This window comes from Pogoniulus pusillus, chromosome 1 (assembly GCF_015220805.1).
Source record: "Pogoniulus pusillus isolate bPogPus1 chromosome 1, bPogPus1.pri, whole genome shotgun sequence".
In the NCBI taxonomy this organism is placed as follows: domain Eukaryota; kingdom Metazoa; phylum Chordata; class Aves; order Piciformes; family Lybiidae; genus Pogoniulus; species Pogoniulus pusillus.
Window position 1 is genome coordinate 40,547,943 of NC_087264.1, and position 19,413 is coordinate 40,567,355.

The window sequence follows — 19,413 nt, forward strand, 5'->3', positions numbered from 1 at the left end:
TTGACTCTGGAGGTTGAGCTGTCTTGCAGTCTGTCTCTGATAATTCTTATTAGTGGGTGGGAGGTTAACATTTGGCTTATGTATAGATAATGTACATAACAGGCTCAAGTATTGATTCATGGTTGTGGTAGGCAGTCACACTAATCTGCTGTTTCCCTTTTTAGCTTTTACGAGAAGCTGAAGGATGGGGTGAACGACTTAGTGAACTAAATGAACAAACTAAGATGTTTGAATCATCTAAAGCTGATATAGAAGAAGTACTGAAAAATAAAGAGAGTCAAGTCAAGGTAAGTGATGACGTCTAGCACTGAATCAAATCATTTACAATTTTGTTGCAAAAAAGCCTAACAACCTTAATATGCACTAAGTTGTTTTGGGTTTTTGTTTGCTTTCTCTATTCTCTAAAGTCTTGTTTTCTCCTAAGCAAAAAAAGGTTGCTTAGCAGCACAGGGGAGCAGTCTGATAGCCCTGGCAGCCAGCGTGATAGATAAGGAAAAATTTCTACTCCTGATAAAGTTTTGCTTTGCTGTTTAATAATTTGGAGCATGAGAGTGGGAATGTATTTGTTCATGTGTGTACAGTATATACACAAGCCTTGCTAAAAGCATACATCCATGGAAAAGCCTTCATGAGGGCACACCTCTTGACCTGCAAGTGTATATTTTAATAGGAAAAATACTATCAGACATCTATGTAGCTCACTTAATCTACTGAGGAAACTAAATATAGGACAGAAATCCTGTAGAAGTGATTGTAATGGTGACTGCATTTTTATAGTGTGTGTTTATTTTATTTTCTGTGATTCCTGTGGGTTTTTCTTAGTCACTGACACAATACTTACTGAAGATGAAAGACTGGAGTTCAGCTGTAACAGATGATGATGATGACACTGAAGACAACTGGGACATGGATATAAAGGGTGAAACAGAGAATGGAGAGCGCTTAGGTATGGTTTGTATAGCTTCTCATCTTAAATGTTAATTTTAATAGATGTTTTAGAAATGCAGAACCAACAAACTTGCAGGCAAGTTGGAAGATGAGCTTTATAAACTTCTTTACAACTTCTGTATAAGTTGGATTTTCAGAACTCATGTAATTCATATCAGTTAACTGATACTTGGACACCTCTGGAATACAACCTCTGCACCTGTTTAACTGTCTGTGGAGGTAACATAAAGCAATATAAACACTCACTGCTTAGCCTATGGTAGTAGTAAGCAGTGGTTCTCAAACATTTTTAGGTGGAAACCTTGCTTTTGTTTTTCTCTTGGAGCTCCTCGCAGAAGTAACACTGTGGGTCCTAGGAACCTAATTTCTGATTCCTTATCCTTACGCAGCTGTTATTTGTTGAAGGCAGTGTGGTAGCACTGAAATCAGATGGATGTAGATGTGAGATCCCTCAAAACAGCAGCACAGAGGAACCTTCCTCATTTTTCTTGGTGTTGGTACTGATTATATTGTAGGACAGGAAATCTTACAGCCTGTGTTCAGCATCTGAATTCTGCTATGAATTTGCTGAATGTGATTGGCAAACAGTACACCAGAATATAGGCATACCATCCCCTCACTTCTTTGATTTCCCTTCAAATATACTGTGCCTGCCATGATATGTCTGGAATTTTTTTTTTAATAAAAACAAAGCAAAATAATATTAAGCTGTGTCAGAAACTTGGTGCTTATTGTGATTAATTATTCTATTCTGTCCATCAGATGATCAGCAAAAACGAACTGTGAAGAAGCTGATCTATGCTGCAAAGGTATGTGAGTTTAAGAAAGTTGTCACTGGAAGGGTGGGAAGTGACAGAATAGATACAATTTTTATGGCAAGGTTAATTGCACATACATATTAATATCACAGAGTTCAGCATCTGTTGGTGTTGAGTTAGATATTTTTCATGTATAAACAGTTTGACAGAATCATAATTGGAAAAGACACTCAAGGTCACCAAGTCCAACTGTTATCCCTACTCTACAGAGTTCACCCCTAAACTATAGCCCCATCGAATGAACTGTAAACATATCCACAGTTGATGATTCAGTCACTTACCTGGGCAGCCCATTCCAATCTCTGACCACTCTTTTTGTGAATGAAATTTTCCTAATGCTCAGTGTAAACCTGCAGTGTTGCAGTTGGAAGCTATTCCCTCTTGTTCTATCGCTAATCACCTGCAAGAAGAGACCAGCGCCAACCTCTCCACAGCGTCCTTTCAGGTAGCGATAGACAACGATAAGGTCTCACATCAGCTTCCTCTTTTTCAAACTGAGCAGCCCCAGCTCCTTCAGTTGCTTCATAAGATTTATTCTCCAGGCCCTTTACCAGCTTTGTTGCCCTTCTCTGCACTCTGGTAATCTTAAAATGCCCTTTTTTTCTTTCTCTTTAATTTTGATTCTAGTTAAATGCTTGTTTAAAAACCCTGGAAACAGAAAGAGACCAAATGTATTCAAAACTGTCTGATGAAAATAAAGCTAAGGGAGAACTTACAGGTAATGAAATGTTTTGTCCTTTAAGTTGAAGAAGATGCTGCTTTTTTTAAAGTGGTGCTACCAAATGAAGTTTACATTAATACCTCTACTTGTTTTTTAAAATGCTTGAGTTGAAGTTGTGTAGTTATTTAAAATACTTGATTTTAGTGTTAAAGCAATTGGACTTGCTAAAGCACCACATACAGATTTTCTTGTAGCTTTGAGTAGCCTGTAGCTGCTAAATTACAGAATCTTAATATCCTGACATAATTATCTCTAACAGAACGTATAGAAAACCTTCAAAGTCAACAAACTTCCTTGCAGTCTGAAAATGAACATTTTGAAAGCGAAGTTCAGAGGCTTCAGCAGAAACTGAAAGTAATGACTGAGCTTTATCAAGAAAATGAAATGAAATTACACAGGTGCTGCTTTCTTTTTTTGTCTCCAAAGTTTACTGTTTGATTGGAATGTAAGTCTGATTTCAGGGGGGTGTTGAAAATGAATGAAAGTTTGAATAATGCTTTGCAGACTTTTCTGACCTGTGAAGACCCTGTTGTGTTGTGCACCTTCATGTCCTTTTGTGCGATCACAGTGGCTTTTATATAGATTGTTTCTGTGAAAGCAGTAGTATGCTTAAGGACAGGACTGGGCCCAGTACTGATCACTAGTGGTGTTCCCCAAGGATCAGTAGTGGGCCCAGTCCTGTTCAATATCTTTATTGATGATCTGGACGAGGGGATTGAGTCTAGCATCAGTAAGTTTGCAGATGACACCAAGCTAGGAGCAGGTGTTGATCTGTTGGAAGGTAGGAGAGCCCTGCAGAGGGACCTGGACAGGCTGGATGGGTGGGCAGAGGCCAATGGGATGAGATCTAACAAGGCCAAGCGCAGGGTTCTGCACTTTGGCCACAACAACCCCAAGCAGCGCTATAGGCTGGGGACTGAGTAGCTGGAGAGCAGCCAGGAGGAAAGGGACCTGGGGGTACTGATAGATAGTAAGCTGAAGATGAGCCAGCAGTGTGCCCAGGTGGCCAAGAGAGCCAATGGCATCCTGGCCTGCATCAGGAACAGTGTGGCCAGTAGGACAAGGGAGGTTATTCTGCCCCTGTACTCAACACTGGTCAGGCCACACCTTGAGTACTGTGTCCAGTTCTGGGCCCCTCAATTCAAGAAAGATGTTGAGGTGCTGGAACATGTCCAGAGAAGGGCAGCAAAGCTGGTGAGGGGCCTGGAGCACAAATCCTATGAGGAGAGGTTGAGGGAGATGGGCCTGTTTAGCCTGGAGAAGAGGAGGCTCAGGGGTGATCTTATTACTGTCTACAACTACCTGAAGGGACATTGTAGCCAGGTGGGGGATGGCCTCTTCTCCCAGGCAACCAGCAATAGAACAAGGGGACACAGTCTCAAGTTGTGCCGGGGGAAGTCTAGGCTGGATGTTAGGAGGAAGTTCTTCACAGAGAGAGTGATTGGCATTGGAATGGGTTGCCCAGGGAGGTGGTGGAGGCACCGTCCCTGGGGATCTTCAAGAAAAGCCTGGATGAGGCACTTGGTGCCATGGTCTAGTTGATTGGTTAGGGCTGGGTGATAGGTTGGACTGGATGATCTTGGAGGTCTCTTCCAACCTGGTTGATTCTATGATTCTATGATTTTCCTAAGCATGTACAGAAGCAAAGATAAAACAAGAAGGAACAGTATTTTAATGTATGAAATTATATGGGTAAAGTTGGAAAGGTTGATTATTTTTTAATGTGTTGGGTTTTTTTTTATCATTAAATAAGATTCAATGTATTATTGCTATGACAGTTGCTGTAAGATAATCAGTAGCTGCTTTAAGTGTGAAGTGTATTTTATATAGTAAAAAGAGCCAGAAGTGTCAGCAGAGGAGTAGTGCTATGTGTAAAACTAAGCTTAGAGTTAAGGCTAGCAAACTATTGTCAATAAGCAGCATAGAACTCCTGGGAATAGGGCTTCCTTCATCAAGAAATAGTATAAGGGCTGCACTGTCTGCCATACAGTCAGGATGATAATAGGAATTATGATTTACTGATTGAAATCAGAAATAAAGTTGATTTGGTTTGGGCATGTATTAACCTGCAGAAGTGTGGGTGTGAATGGGGAAGGGAGCAAGCAGGAAGCATCATTTTAGGGCATGATGGTAAAATGACAGTTTTGCTAGCTAGAAGTCATTTCTTGAAAGAGTTGAGAAAAGACAAAATGTAGTGGGAAGAAGCTAGCATGACAAGGTAGGAGAACAGTAAGGCATCTTTTAAGTAGCTAGGCATGTGCAAATGAGGGAAATGGAAAAGTAGAAAATGAAGATTGAGTGGAAAAGCAGTTCAAAAGAGCCATGATTTAGATAGCTTGATTGATAAGGACTGAAGGACTGCTGTTCATAGGAACACGACAGTTTCTGCATCCAGGGCTGTACGTAGCAGTGGCATCCATGTGCCACCTGCAGACATAACTTGTGCATAATCTGTGGTCTGGAATAAGGGTTTTCTCTTTGGGAGTGTCTAATAAGGGATTTTGAGAGATTTGAAAGACTTTTTAGTAACTACTTATTTTAATACCTAATAACAACAATCTTCTTCTGTGGAAACTTTAAGATAAGTGTAAGAAAAGTACCAGAGCAAATCACCACAAGTTTGGTTTTTAGTTTGTTTAATTTGTGGCTTCCTTCCTTTCCCACTGCCACCCTCCACCATGCCCGTGGAATATTCTTTGGGAATGTGTATTGTCTTCCAGATTGTTTTTAAGAATAGTGTCAAACTAACTGTTTCATACAGGACAGTTAATTAACTAAACAAACCAATATGAATACCAAACCAGTGCTATTTATGCCACTTTATATCATGTATTCATCACACCTAAGTAATTGGAAAGGTTTTTTCTTGACAGACCAACTACAAAACTGTTGACTTGAAACAGAATTAACTGTATTTTTTGAATTTCCTTAAAGGAAGCTGACAGTAGAAGAGAGAGAGCGCCTACAGAAGGAAGAAAAGCTTTCTAAAGTAGATGAAAAAATTAATCATGCTGCTGAAGAACTAAACAGCTACAGGTAATTACAGATTTTTAATTGCTGTAATCTTTGTTCCAAAGTGACCAAAAGGCAATAGAGAATTAATAAAAACACCAACATAAGTGAATATATTTTCTTCCAGTTTCTTTGGGATATGTGTGTGTGTTACATGCAAGTTTGTGTGTACTAATACATACTAAGGGGGTTTTTAACTTAGTTAAAATTGACTTTTTTTCCATTAGAATGCTAATTGTATTGATATGTTAGATTTAATGGTGTAGTACAGGTGGGTCTCTGAGTTACCTTTACTGTTAGGGCTTGTATGGAGTGATATTCTCTGTATTGTGAATGTACCACAGACCACTGAAAAGCTGGGGAGATTTTGCTTTTTTTGGTTCCCCCCCTTTGCACTCCTGTTTGCACTGATCTAGGACCTAGAATTTCCACTGTTACTGTAATTTTAGTGTATCTTGTGGGCCTGAATGTAATAGAAAAGATGTGGTTAGTGGGTTGAAAGAGGTTCTCCTCCCCTCTATCTGCCCTGGTGAGCCTGCATCTGGAATACTGTGTCCAGTTCTGGGCCACTCAGTTCAGGAAGGACCTCAGGGAACTGCTTGAAAGAGTCCAGTGCAGAGCCACAAAGATGGAGTGGAACATCTGCCTTATGAGGAAAGGCTGAGGGAGCTGGGGCTTTTCAGTTTGGAGAAGAGGAGACTGAGAGGTGACCTCTTTCATGTTTATAAATATGTGAAGGGTGAGTGTTGGGAGGGTGGAGCCAGGCTCATCTTGGTGATGTCCAGTGATAAGCCAAGGGACTGCAAGTGCGAACTAGAGTGTAGCAGGTTCCACATGAACGCTGTGAGGGTGATAAAACACTGGAACAGACTGCCCAGAGAGGTTGTGAAGTCTCCTTCTATGCAGACACTCAAAACCCATCTGGATGTGTTCCTGTGTGACCTGCTCTGGGTGATCCTGCTCTGACAGGGGAATTGGACTTGATGATCTTCCAAAGCCCCTTCCAACCCCTAACATTCTGTGGTTCTGTATAATACAGATAAAATAATTTTCATCGTACCTCCCGTTTACCATCGTGTTTGCTTTATTTACAATTACTTTCCTACACATTTTATTACAATGTCACAAATCCCAACTTTGTTACAGACAGCGAGCAAAAGATCTTGAAGAAGAGCTAGAAAGAACCATTCGTTCTTACCAGAATCAGGTATGTGCTTTGTGTTACCATCTGTGCCAAGTAGGAGGGATACCATTGCAATTGAAATGCCTCTTTCAGCTAGGTGATCATGATACTGTGTTTGGCTTGGCTTTGTCAGATGGGGTTTTTTTTTGCCCCTACTCCTTTCTTTGTTTTTAGTTCTCTCCCTTTCAGTTTTTCTTTCAATTATTATTTTCATTTTTTTAAATCTTACTGGTTTTTGTTAATTTGGGAGGGTGTTGGTTTTGTTACTGGTTTGGGCTTTTTTGTTCTTGCTTAGTTGGTTGGTTTTGTGGGGAGTTGGTGGTGGTTGGGTTTTTTTTTGGCAGTGGTAGGTTTTTGTATGTTTGGGTTGGTGGTTTTCTTCATGCTGTCTGTTCTTGACTGACACAGGTTCATAGAGATCATCAGATAACCTGATTAAAACATTACATTTTCAGTTTTGAGATGTTGTTATAACTTACCCACACATTATATTTATGAATTTAAGAGCATATACTTTGAAAAGTATTCTTTAGATGAATAAAGTACCCATGACTGTCTCTTTCACAGATTACTTCACATGAGAAAAAAGCTCATGATAACTGGGTAAGTTCCAAATAGTGACATTTCTGAACTTGGTGCATCTTGAGTAGCTTGCTTTAGCCCTTTTTTTGTTTCTCATTAAAACCAGGCAATCAAATTTAACCTGTCACCTTTAAACATACATATTTCTTACAGAAATACAGAAAAGCATGTTAAAAATACTTAACATTGGGATAGTTAAGCTGGATTCCTGTGAGCACAGTAGAATGATATTGCAATATTTGCTCTAGCAATAAATCTGCTGAAATAAATGTCACATAGATGTTAAACAGTAACATGTTGCTAATAATAAAAGCTGGCATGGTTTCAATACCATTTTAATGTTTTCCCTGGATCTACTTCACTACTTTTATCTACTAATAGAAATTGTTATGTCCTATGAAGAGTGTGTTCCATTGACAGCTTCCTGTGAATGTTGCTACAAAAATCCTTTTTTTTACCCTTTTTTCCCAACAGGAAACATTAAACTCCATGATCATAATTTTTACAGTTTTTAACTGTGTGATTTTAAAATAAACCTTAATTACATAAAATTCAAGACTTCAAATCTTGTACATATGCTATAGATGCTTCAAAGCACCTGTAGTCAAAGAATAGCATTTCTGCAGTTCCAAGAACTTGAAGGAAAGCCCTATCTTCCCTCAAAAAAATGAGTAAGAGAGCTGCTAATGTAGTTTGGTGATCACAGCATCACAGAATGTTAGCGGTTGGAAGGGACCTTCAAAGATCACCCAGTCCAGTCCCCATGCTGGAGCAGCAGCATCTAGAGTAGGTCACACAGGAATGTGTCCAGGTGGGTTTCAAATGTCTCCAGAGTAGGAGATGCCACAAGCTCTCTGGGCAGCCTTGTTCCAATGCTGTCACACTCACAGTCAAAAAGCTTTACCTTATGTTCACATGGAATGTTCTGTGCTCCAGCTGGCACCCGTTACCCCTTGTCCTATCATTGGGCATCACTGAGAAGAGCCTGTCTTGGTTCTTGCAACATTCACCCTTCACATAACTACAAACATTAATGAGGTCATCTCTCAGTCTCCTCCAAGCTAAAGAGCCACAGCTCCCTCAACCTTTCCTCATAAAGGAAATGTTCCACTGCCTTTAGCATCTTTGTGGCATCTCTTGTGACACACACAAGGCTCTGTTTCATATGCTTCATACACCAGTCGTATCTTGTGAAAATATAGTCTGCACCCCAAATAGAAAAGATGTCTTGCATCTAGGAGCCATTATATTTATGAATATATATTACTTAATAAATATCAGTTTTCTAAGCATCTGATTTTTGTCCCTCCCCAAAGCTGACAGCCCGAGCAGCTGAGAGACACCTCAGTGATATAAAAAAGGAAAATGCGCATAACAGGCAAAAGTAAGTATGGTGCTGATCTGGTGCTAAACAAACGCACTCTAGCCCATGGGTATGTTTTGGGGTTGTGTGATTTGGTGTATATAGGCCTGTGTTAATCACTTCCAGCCCAAACAGGGGCAGAGAGAACACAGTGTTCCACTGGAGTTTTGGAAAGGAGGGAGTCATGTGAGCATTGCTGTAATGGTAACAGGCACCAATGTAAGAACTTAAGAACTGTGCAAAGGTCTCCAGAAGAGAAGCAGGATGTAGTGCCAGAACTCAAAAAGGTTTGGGGGTTTGTTCTTGTTTGTTTGAAATAAGTGTGTATCAACCAGGTGTCATAGTTGCCTACTGCTTTTACAGTTTAACTCAGAAGTTAATACTGAGCTAACAGACCAGGTGCTGGTGGCTGAGAGGAATCTCTATGTGAAGTTAACTAACATTTGGAATGCAGCTCAGAGTACTCTGAGAAATGTCATGCCAGGGGTTGTGACATCTAACATGCCTCTTCAGCTTCTGAATTAAATACAGCAGCATAGAGAAATGCTTTCAGAAGTTCCTGAAGTCAGAGTTCTGTGACATCCTTTGTCTTTCTCTTCAGGGAATAAAATACTTTGCTTTGTTAACCTTTTAAGCCTGGCAGTAAACAGTATGGTCCAGTAAAACATCTCGATTTCTTGGTTATTTACTGCTTCCTTTTTGTTTATTTGCAGATTAACTGAAACAGAATTTAAACTTGACCTTCTAGAAAAAGATCCTTATGCTCTTGATGTTCCTGTTAGACCATTTGGCAGAGGTACAGTATTGAATTGTGAAATAGAGGCTAATTGTTTTGGTTTATGGTTTTGTTCCCCAAGACCACACATATGTAATTGTTTGAAAACTGTCTTGGGCTTGTGCATTTACAATAACAGTCATCTTAAATGAGCCATAAGTGATTCCAGGTCACGGGGAGTGTCTTATTGGAACTAGAAGTGTTTTTACAGTGAGAGTAGACTGAGAATATGATACATGTCATAACGAGAGCACAATTTTCATTTCACCTGCACAGTTTAAACTTCACCTGAGAGGTTGATTACTTTATACAGTTTGCTAAACTAAACATTGTGAACTTGAGTATTTTGTTTTAACTGTTCCAGAGCATTCCCCATATGGACCCTCACCAATGGGCCGGCCTTCATCTGAAACAAGAGCTTTTCTTTCCCCTCCAACTTTACTGGAGGGTCCTTTAAGGCTTTCGCCTATGCTTCCAGGTGGAGGAGGAGGAAGAGGTACAATTCTTAAACTTGAAAATGTATCTATTCTGGATTTCTCTTTCCTCTCCTATAAGCCTGTCACACCTTTTCCTCTTGCTGGTGACAAAAAAGTATTAAACCAACCAATTAAATATAAGTGGATTGGGCAAACTTCCTGTCTATCAGCTTGCCTCTGAAAGCTGTCCAACATGTAGCAGTACAATGGAAGAATTTAGCTGTTACTACCAGGGTGATTGGTAGAGTCACTTTAGAAGCATAAATTGAAGAAAACAAAACCAGTCTTGATTTCTTGGACAAATGAGATTCTGATGAAATAAGCTCATGATTTTAAAGTAAACAAGAGGCAGTTTCCTGAAGAAGAAATACTGCCCCTTCTGTCACTTTTGATCTACAGTTGGTGAGAGGAGGAGAGGCTGCTTACATTGTCAAAAGCATGAGACAGTTTTATTTGGGTTAACTGTTAAGTAAATTGTTTTTCTCCCATTGCTCTAAATTTGAAGCACGGAGACAGTTTGTTCCTCGGGGATAAAAGGGCCCAGGAAGGTTGTGTGTAAGGAGTAAAACTTGGAGATTGAGGAGTAGATGAAAGCAAACCATGGTGTCATGGGTTGTAAGGGAAGAAAAACACTGTTCCTTTGTGGTTTAGATGTTGATGAAAATAGCATAGATAAATGTTAGAACGTGCTTGTAAAGAAGCTACTGTTTAATTTACTACAACTGTTAAACCTTTTGAAATCTGTAGTTGTTTTATGAGAAATAGGTCTAAATGTCTCTTCTCAAAGGATTTCACTACTGAACACTGATATTTTTAGTAGACCAGCATGCATGGACTACCTCTTTCTTTAGTTCTTCACACAAAAAAAACTGAAAGGCATATCCAGGTGCATATGAAAGTTGATTCACTTTATAAGTCAGAAAATCTTGAGGTTGAGTATTCCACTCTAGCTATGCCACACACAAGCAAAATCATGCTTGACTATTTGTATGTCATCAGTAAGTAATGAAATTTAATGCATCTTTAAACTGAAGCTCAGCTGTTGCTGATGAAGAGAAGTAAAAAATGGATTTCAGGATGCATCATTGGCATGGAAAGAGGTTGCAGTGGTGCAGCTACCACATTCCACAATGGAGCACTAATGTAACTAAGCCAGATTAAACAAATTAAATGCTGAAATAATGCCAGGTACAGAGCAATTCTAGTACATAGCTTACTTAGCACAAGACATGAAATATCTTCAAAATGTAGATTGAATTGTAGGCTAGAAAATTAGAGAATGATACCAGAATTCAGTATTTCTGTCACTTTTCAGTCCAAACCTTCTTTAAAGGAAGCTTGCAACCTAAAAGCCATCATTGTTACCGTTTCTCTTGCACTTGATTATGTGTTGACTGGGTCTTCTTTTGATTTTTTTTTCTCTCCTCCTTGAATCAAAAATCAGAACTAGGAGAGTGTTGAATGTAATGTGACATTTTCTTATGGTGAGAGTATTGACTTGAGCTAATTTTGAGTTTGGTTAGAAGCTTATTTTTTGAGCACTAAGAGGAGTTAGTGTGAGGCCACTGCTGTTCAAGTGAACCTAAGCTCTTAACATTTATTTTTAAAACATATAAAATGCAGGTACTCTTAAATTGAACTCTTGTTTGGAATGAAAAGGTCTTCCTTCAACCTTTCAAACTCTTCTAGTAAATGTAATTGGTTATCAGCAAACAGCTGGAGAGTCCTGTGGAGCCATGAGTCTCTCATACCTTGCCAGTGCTGGCATTCCATGATTTAGTTTACTCTTTTCAGACTTAATGAAGAAAGACATAAGAGAGGATTTAAAATACCTGGGTAAAGAGTTATCTGATTTCTTCAATTAGGATCCAGAGGACCATCTGCCATGTATGAAAGTGGTAGTGAAAGAGGAGAGCTGAGTTCTGACAGATTGAGTGATCCCCACAGACCACCATCAGATACTGGATCACTCTCTCCTCCTTGGGATAGAGAACGCAGGATAATTCTGTCTCCACCAGGTATAAAAATCTGCTTAGCTGCCGTATGTCTGCATAAATGGAGATATTATACTGACTTGCACTGTCTATATTTAAGATTTTTCTCTTTAAAAATAAGGAATGCTTTTTTTAAAGCTGCATGTGCAATTGCACTGAAAGTGGGGTTTTAGTAGGAGGGATTTTTCCCTTTCTTGAATGGTGCAGTTTACTTGCACTTACTCTGTGTTGTCTTTCAGATACATACTGGTACTAGCAGTGTACAGTGAACCTGTTTGGTTTCATCATTTTACTGAGGGTTTGTTTAGTGCATCAAATAGACTTTTCTAGGCTGGATAATTAAGAGATGTGAGAAAGAAAAAAGTTCTAATGGTACATTAGCCATTAGTAACGATGACGATGATGATAATTATCTATTTGAAAAATAAATGGTTTGGTTTTTTGTTTTTTAAACACAGCATACTGGTAGCAGGACTGTGGTACAGTCATCCTGTCCAGTACAAGATGTATTGTTACTGCCTCTTTGATAATAAACAAAAGCAAAGTCAGTCTTGCTTCTTCAGCTGAGCGACTGTATTGTACATTATCCTCAAGGAAGGGAGAGATGAATCAGAAAATACTACTGATACTTCTTCCCCATGCACTGTTGACTTGAGGACAACCTTTCTGTGTATCTATAAGAAGGAAAAATGCTGCACATTAATCCCTGCACTTCACCTACTTTTTTAAGTAGCACAGTTAGATGCAACAAGGAGTACTACAATTGATACACATCTATGTGAAAGCACAAATATAGAATGCAAAGTCCACTCAAAACGCAGGTTCTCATTTGGCAGATCTGGTCTGTTGATAAGATAGTGCAGAGAGAGAGACTTGTTTCCTTGCCCCAGCTTTTACAGAATCACAGAACGTTAGGGGCTGGAAAGGACCTTGAAAGATTACCCAGTCCAACCCCCCTGCCAGAGCAGGATCACCTGTACCAGGTCACACAGCAGCACATCTAAGCAGGTCTTGAATATCTCCAGAGAGGGACACTCCACAACCCCCCTGGGCAGCCTGTTCCAGTGTTATGTCACCCTCACAGTGGAAAAAAATACTTCCTTATGTTTACAGGGAACTCCTCTGCCTCAATCTTTGCACTTGAATCTCAGTTTTATCTTGTAGCTGCATGATTGATTGATAGGTCCGATTTAGGGAAGTTGCAGCACTGTGGAACATAAGAGAGCAGCAGTCTAAGAATGGCTTAAAACAGTGAGTGCCTCACTTTGCTCTTGACATTCACTGCTATGCTGAACCTCTTTGTTCCAAGGTCCCACCATTTAGAACATAGACTTTTGAGAAGTACAATATTCTACTGTATGTTAATCCAAAAAGTAATGAACTTTCTCTTTTGCAGCTCCTTAGAACCATAAGCTATTGAAGTATATACTTGATGGGATTCCTGTGTTTGTGGGTTTTAAAGATTTGTTTGCTCACCCTAACTTGTGGTCACTTTGGACATTTACAAGAGCTTAAGACGTTCAGAGAATATTTCTGGTGTAAAATAGTGTGGAGTGGAATGGAGGGAGTAATTCTTCACCAACCTGTTTTGTGATTTGTTCCATGTCAGATGAGCCTTATACTGATCCACCTCTTCCTCCTCAAAGACAAGAAATGTTTTTCCCTAATCCTCCAAATACTGGAAGACTTTCTGGGCCAGCAGAACTACGAGCTTACAATGTGCGGTCTTTTGATAAAACAGGTGGGAATTACTTCTATGACACTATCAAGTGGGGAATGCCAGTGTGAGTTGACTGTGTGTAGTAAGCTATGGCAAAAGGACAACTGTACAGGTGCCACAAACCCAATATTCCGTTCTGCAAAAATATTTTAACACCTGCTGGCCAAGATCCAGCCTTTTCCCTGTCACCAGCCCCAGAAGTCCATGCTGTCAGGTGGGTGGGATTCAGTGAATGGTAGTCACAAGGTATTTTATTTGGTCTATCTTCACCATTCTGTATGTTAACTGTTCAGGACTGGCCTTGAGTCTGTTTTGGCCTCACCCACCAACTCACCTCAGCATAAAGATATCACAAACCCTTACCTGCATCTCCATGCCACATGTAGTGAAAGGTAGAGTTAAGAATCAGTAAGGCTTAAAGAACAACAGCAAATTTTTCAACTATCCACTGGCTTTGTGTACTGAAGGAGAAGGTCCTTAGCTTTCCTTCTAATGGTTTGCTACACCTGCATCTTTTTGTAATTGATAATGTCATGGTCCCCCAACTTAACTCTCAAGTCACTGACCCAAGTAATATTTGTTTTAAATGGACTGATGCTATAAATTGCAGTTTGTGATACTTAGCAACAACCAGAAGCTCAGAGGAAAAGTTTTGATGACTTAAACCTTATCACTAAAAGAGTTTTAAGAGCTTAAAGCCTTAATACTTATTAAGCAGTTTTCATCCTTATTTAATGCCTGGTAGGTCACATGGGTCTAGCTTATCAGCTAGGCTGAAACCATTAAACTTGCAACAGAAACTCTGTATTCAGTTACTCCCTGAGGAGTAGCAAGTGGCACGTTTGTTCTTGTTTTGCTGTCAAAGGGTGTGAGCTGGGAACACTGAATTCTGTTTGATGTTGAAGGCCCTCTTTATAAAGGTTTTCTGTGTTTCACTTCTGCTTTCTTGTACTTCCTAATGTAGTTCTGAAAGTCTCTGTGATGTTTAGCAGCTAAGGAAGGAACCAGTTTTTGTCAGATTTTGATACAATTTGTTGTCAAGCTCTGCATATTGTAGCACGCTCATTCCTAGAGTGGGACTTGGCAAAGGAATTAGCAGGAGGGAGGGGAAAAGTGGAGCTTCTACAATACTACTAAGATGTATCACTAGGAGAATGGACTTTTAACTTCTAAAAAACCCCAAACAAAAAAAGAAATAAAATGGAAGAAATAGCCTCGTTGGATAGAAGAAACCTTGGTTAAAAGCTGCAGTTTTGTAATTGTGGTGCAGCTGGGACAGAAGTTAAGAAAATACTCAAGTATAGCCTAGTGTTTCTCAGTTGTCTGCCAGTGGCATAGGTGCCTGGCACAGCAAATGGCTTTTTATATTTACGTTTTTTTTCTTGTCTCTGTAGTGTGATTTCAAAAAGAATTCTGAAATCAGAGGCAGTCAGCAGTGAATAACTTGTTAAACTTTTGCATACAGATGGACAGACGTCTTCAGAAAATAGCCCGCGAACAGAACCAAGCGGCAATGACCTGAAAGATCATTCTAACGTGAGTGTGAGTAGCTAAGCAGAAACTCGATTTAAAGCAGGTTGTCTCTGCTCCTTTGGTCATGTTACATTGCACGGTGCAGCCCAAACTACAGAACCCCACACGTCCTTTTGTCACAGCACTTACTGCCTTGTGAACAAATTTTGATGTATGATTAATATAAGCCCTAGTGAAAATTAGGCCCAAAAGATGAAACTGTGGTCAAGCTGATGATCAGTGCAGAGAGGTAGCCTTGTTGAGGGTTATACCATAGGTAAGGCAGGGACTTGGAACTAGCTGTCAGCTGATGTCACAGTCCACATCAAAACGGGCCTAAGAGGACTGGAAATGTTCTCTTTCCTTATCCCTTTCCCTGAGGTAATAACTTCCTTGTTTTCATTGTGTTGCAGAACTCTCTACCTGATCAGTTGCTGGTATCTGAAAGTGAAGCTGTTGGTCCAGGGTTTGCTCCTCCACCTTTCCCTCTAGTCAGGCCTCCGTTGATGCCTATGGACCCTAGAGCACCTTTCATGAGACGAGGACCTCCTTTTCCTCCTCCTCCTCCTGGCATGTTTGGACCACGTGAATGTATTCCAGTACGAGACTTTGGGCTTCCACACCCTCCACTGCCAAGTACGTAGCTCTTGCCAGCACTTCCTTGGAGGTGAAGAACATGAATCTTTATGCAGGGAGAGAGTTGCCATGCTGAGTGAACACTTACAGCTTGCTTCCCACACTACTTCTCATTTCAACTGCCAGGGAGCATCTTTTCTGGTTAAGACTAATGGCCTGGTACACTTTATTGTTGGTTAGAAGATCCCCATACCCATACTGCTCAGCATTTACACGTTCTCTTTGGGGGCCGGCGAGCAAGTAGATGCTTTGGGGATGCACCCATTGCTGGTTTTCTCAGTGCTTGCACTACTGTGGCAAGAACTAAGCATCAGGACAAAGGGCTTGTCTCCTGCTGTTCTGTCAAAGATGAGGGTGGCAGCAGCAGCCCCTTAAGAGGCAGTAACTGGGCTGCTGCTGCAAGTCTGTCACAGGTAACTGCTGAGAAAAGTGATTGTTTTGTCCTCCTCCTTCATAGCATCTTCAGACTATAACACCTAGACTAGGTCTGCTATTGAGGCAGGCCTTGCCAAGGGGTAGGAGAAGCAGGTTTGTATTTACTTTGGTGATTGATAGTAACTGGCCTACTCTTGACTCTCTCACAGTAAGGAATCCATTTCCAATGAGACCTTATCCTCACTACCCCCCTCAACGACCTGGATTTTTGCCACCACCACCTCCTGACAGCAGAACTGAGCCACCTCAGTTGAATCCAGCAGCTGTAGAACCACCAGAAGTGCAGCAGGAGACTTGACGGTGACTTCAGCAGTGTGCTGAGCTGTTTCTGTACTCTGATGGCATTTTCCCTTCCACCAAGTAACTGTTGTTACTTAGGTCTCTCTAAACTACTTCGCTCAAATTGAAGCTTAATAGAAAACTCTCAGGATAGTATTTTGTACATAAAAAAGTAACTATGAATATTGTGAATAAGTGAGTTCAGCTGTACAGTAGTCATTTTAAATTAAGTATTTCTAACTTGAGCGATCTCTTCAGAGGTGTACAAAATTAAACCACATGAAACCATCCTTAAAATAGTCCAGCTGCTTTGTCCTTGTTGAGGTGTACAGGGACTCTTTCTGCATGCCAAAAGTGATGTTTGCTGCTTTATGAATAGAATGTGAAAACAAAGAGTTAATAAAAGTCTACTGAAAATGAAGGCAATGTCCCTGTTAACATGATACCATAGATGTAGGTGAGGAGTTGATGTGACTCCCTGCTACATCCATAGTCAGTCAGTGATGACACAGGTTATCTTCCACTTACCAAAGCTTTAACAAGGGGCAGTTACCCTACCACTAGTGGGGGGAGGGATGGGGGAGTGGAAGAGTAAAGCAGCTCTCATTCAGAACTGGGAGGGGGGAATAGTGCTTTATTGAAGATGTATATTCATGACATGGGAGGAAGGAGTTAGTAGCTATGTGATGTTTCAGCACCACTTCCCCCTTGCTTCTGAAGATGCACGTCTGCAGCAACCTAAGATTAGTGAAGGTGGGTAGGACAAACTCACACTTTCCAACACATTCAGTCAATAAACTGTCTGCCTTGGCTGGGACAGGAGATTTCTGTAAGCCTGCTTATCCCAGTACATAGTGCAAGTAATTAAAACTGCAAGGCAAAAAGAAATTCATTCTGTGTCTAAAACAAGCACAGGAGCATACTCAATATACTTCAACAACACAACCAGTCAAGAACATGCTGCCATGGCTAACAGTTAGACATACAAGTTGGGGTTTAACTGTTTGCCATGGCAGCATGTTCTTGACTGCTTCTGTTGCTTTTTCTTTTTGTAGTGATTGCTAAGATTCACAAAAAAAAATACCCCCACATGAACTAAGTGGCAAACTGCAGCATTAAAGATTTTGTGCCTATAAATGCATTTTGAGTGTTGCTTCTTCCTGTGAAGGTACTGTTTGCTTCTTCCCTTATGGCCGTGGCCATCACAGGAGGCATGGTCCTCTTAGCCATAGCCTGTTTGCAGACACTTGAGTGCCATGCTGGGTCTGTAAAGAGCCTAGCTCCATTTTTATTGACCACTAGAAGGCATTGGCCGGTCCAACAGTTTAGCTTTAACCTGAAAACCAGCCATGTCATTACTCAGTGCAGCCATTTACTACAGAACCTTCTCTGGTAACAAAGGAGACTTTCTAGACAAGCCACCACTTGCAGCAGCAGCACTGGGCAGCTGCACTGCCATCCCAACACACACACACACACAACACACAGCTTCAGCCTCTAATGTAAATGCAGCCACCACAGCCCAGAATTAGATGTTACTAAAAAAAACCTCCAGCCCATTTTTTTTTCATAATTGCCTTATCAAGGCTGCCAAGGGAGCTTTTTCTTTCACAGCTCAGTACTCCTGCTCCTACCACTATCCAGTATTTCAGCTGCAGAATTTTTCCGTGGCTCGTTCCTGCAATTCCTTCCTTCCACTTCAGTCCTTAACAGCTCTTAAACTTTTATACTCAAGCTACTCCACAACAAATTCTGACAACATGGTAAAGCATCACCCATGTTAAATTGTTTTAACTGCTAGTCAGCTTAATTCAGCTGCTGCATCAGTTTTAGCCAAGTAGTTGTTTTCTAATGATTAAGTTGCTCTTCCACCCCAAAAGAAAAAAATTCAACACATAAAGGCCTGTGTTCCAAGTCCTGCTGCTAAGTCTACAATGCAGTAGGGCTGACAGCTCTGTCTGTTAGGAAAAACAGAGGAAAAAAATCAAAATCCCATTTGGGATTATGCAAGTTTACCCTTTGTAAGGCCCCACTCCCAACTGCACTTTCCACACTGGGAATGTCTTTGTTTCCTAGTATTTGCTTCAGCTTCAATCTCTTCATCCTGCTATCACTAAGTTATATCGTTGCTAAAAACTACAACCAACAGAAATAACTTTAAATATTTGTAAGACAACAAAGTGATGTTACTCTAGCACGACTCAAGGTCACACCACATGCCCATACCTTACTGGACTCCTGAGGCTTGTAAGAAAGATTATAGTAGTTTTGGTGCAAGTACATTGATTCTGTGTCTGGAACACAAACCATATCCAGTGATTAAGACTTCAGACTCTATGAAAGATTAAATAGAAAAACAATAATCATCACTGGAGCACTAACAACAGACATGCATTAGTGCAACCTCTATCAAAGACTGTGGCTATAACTGCAGTAAATTGAAGGACCTCACATCTCTCTACTTCATCTTACCTTTGATCAATTTAACTACATACAAAGCAGAAAATAGGTTAAAGACAAACTTATTTACATAACAGAAAGGCAAACAAGTTACTTCCCAACTGTGTTAATTAAGGCAGTTAGCCATAGAAACAAATCTGCAGAAAGACAACTACAGAATCCTAGAACTGTAAAGGAAGGGACCTCAAGGATCATCTAGGTTCAACCCCCCTGCCATGGGCAAAGAGACCTCACACTAGATCAGGTTGTTCCATCTAGCCTGGCCTTAAAAACTGCCAGGGATGGGGTCTCCACCACCTCTCTGGGCAACCTGTTCCAGTGTCTCACCATCATCATGGTGAAGAACTTCTTCCTAACATCCAATTCGAACCTACCCACCTCTAGTTTTGCCCCATTCTCCCTACTCCTATCACCACCCAACATCCTAAAAAGTCCCTCACCAGCGTTCTTGTACTCCCCATTAAGATACTGGAAGGCCACAATAAAGTCTCCTCAGAGC

General features: G+C 40.5%; 1 protein-coding gene across 6 annotated transcripts in view; it reads left to right on the top strand.

Moving 5' to 3' along the window:
• Window positions 1-16,875, top strand: part of MIA2 (MIA SH3 domain ER export factor 2) — a 38,520-nt gene extending 21,645 nt beyond the window's left edge. For 4 of the 6 annotated variants that reach the window (XM_064149350.1, XM_064149301.1, XM_064149339.1 and 1 more), the window contains 16 exons: window positions 165-287; window positions 823-946; window positions 1,711-1,757; window positions 2,394-2,484; window positions 2,747-2,885; window positions 5,422-5,523; window positions 6,646-6,706; window positions 7,250-7,285; window positions 8,581-8,648; window positions 9,341-9,423; window positions 9,767-9,898; window positions 11,744-11,896; window positions 13,482-13,613; window positions 15,058-15,134; window positions 15,518-15,740; window positions 16,325-16,875. In XM_064149350.1, the coding sequence (XP_064005420.1) occupies window positions 165-287; window positions 823-946; window positions 1,711-1,757; window positions 2,394-2,484; window positions 2,747-2,885; window positions 5,422-5,523; window positions 6,646-6,706; window positions 7,250-7,285; window positions 8,581-8,648; window positions 9,341-9,423; window positions 9,767-9,898; window positions 11,744-11,896; window positions 13,482-13,613; window positions 15,058-15,134; window positions 15,518-15,740; window positions 16,325-16,473 (1,740 nt within the window). In that variant the 3' untranslated portion in view covers window positions 16,474-16,875. The remainder of the gene's footprint in view (window positions 1-164; window positions 288-822; window positions 947-1,710; window positions 1,758-2,393; window positions 2,485-2,746; window positions 2,886-5,421; window positions 5,524-6,645; window positions 6,707-7,249; window positions 7,286-8,580; window positions 8,649-9,340; window positions 9,424-9,766; window positions 9,899-11,743; window positions 11,897-13,481; window positions 13,614-15,057; window positions 15,135-15,517; window positions 15,741-16,324) is intronic. The other 2 variants (XM_064149311.1, XM_064149321.1) reach the window with 2 other exon arrangements.
• Window positions 16,876-19,413: the final 2,538 nt, after the last annotated feature.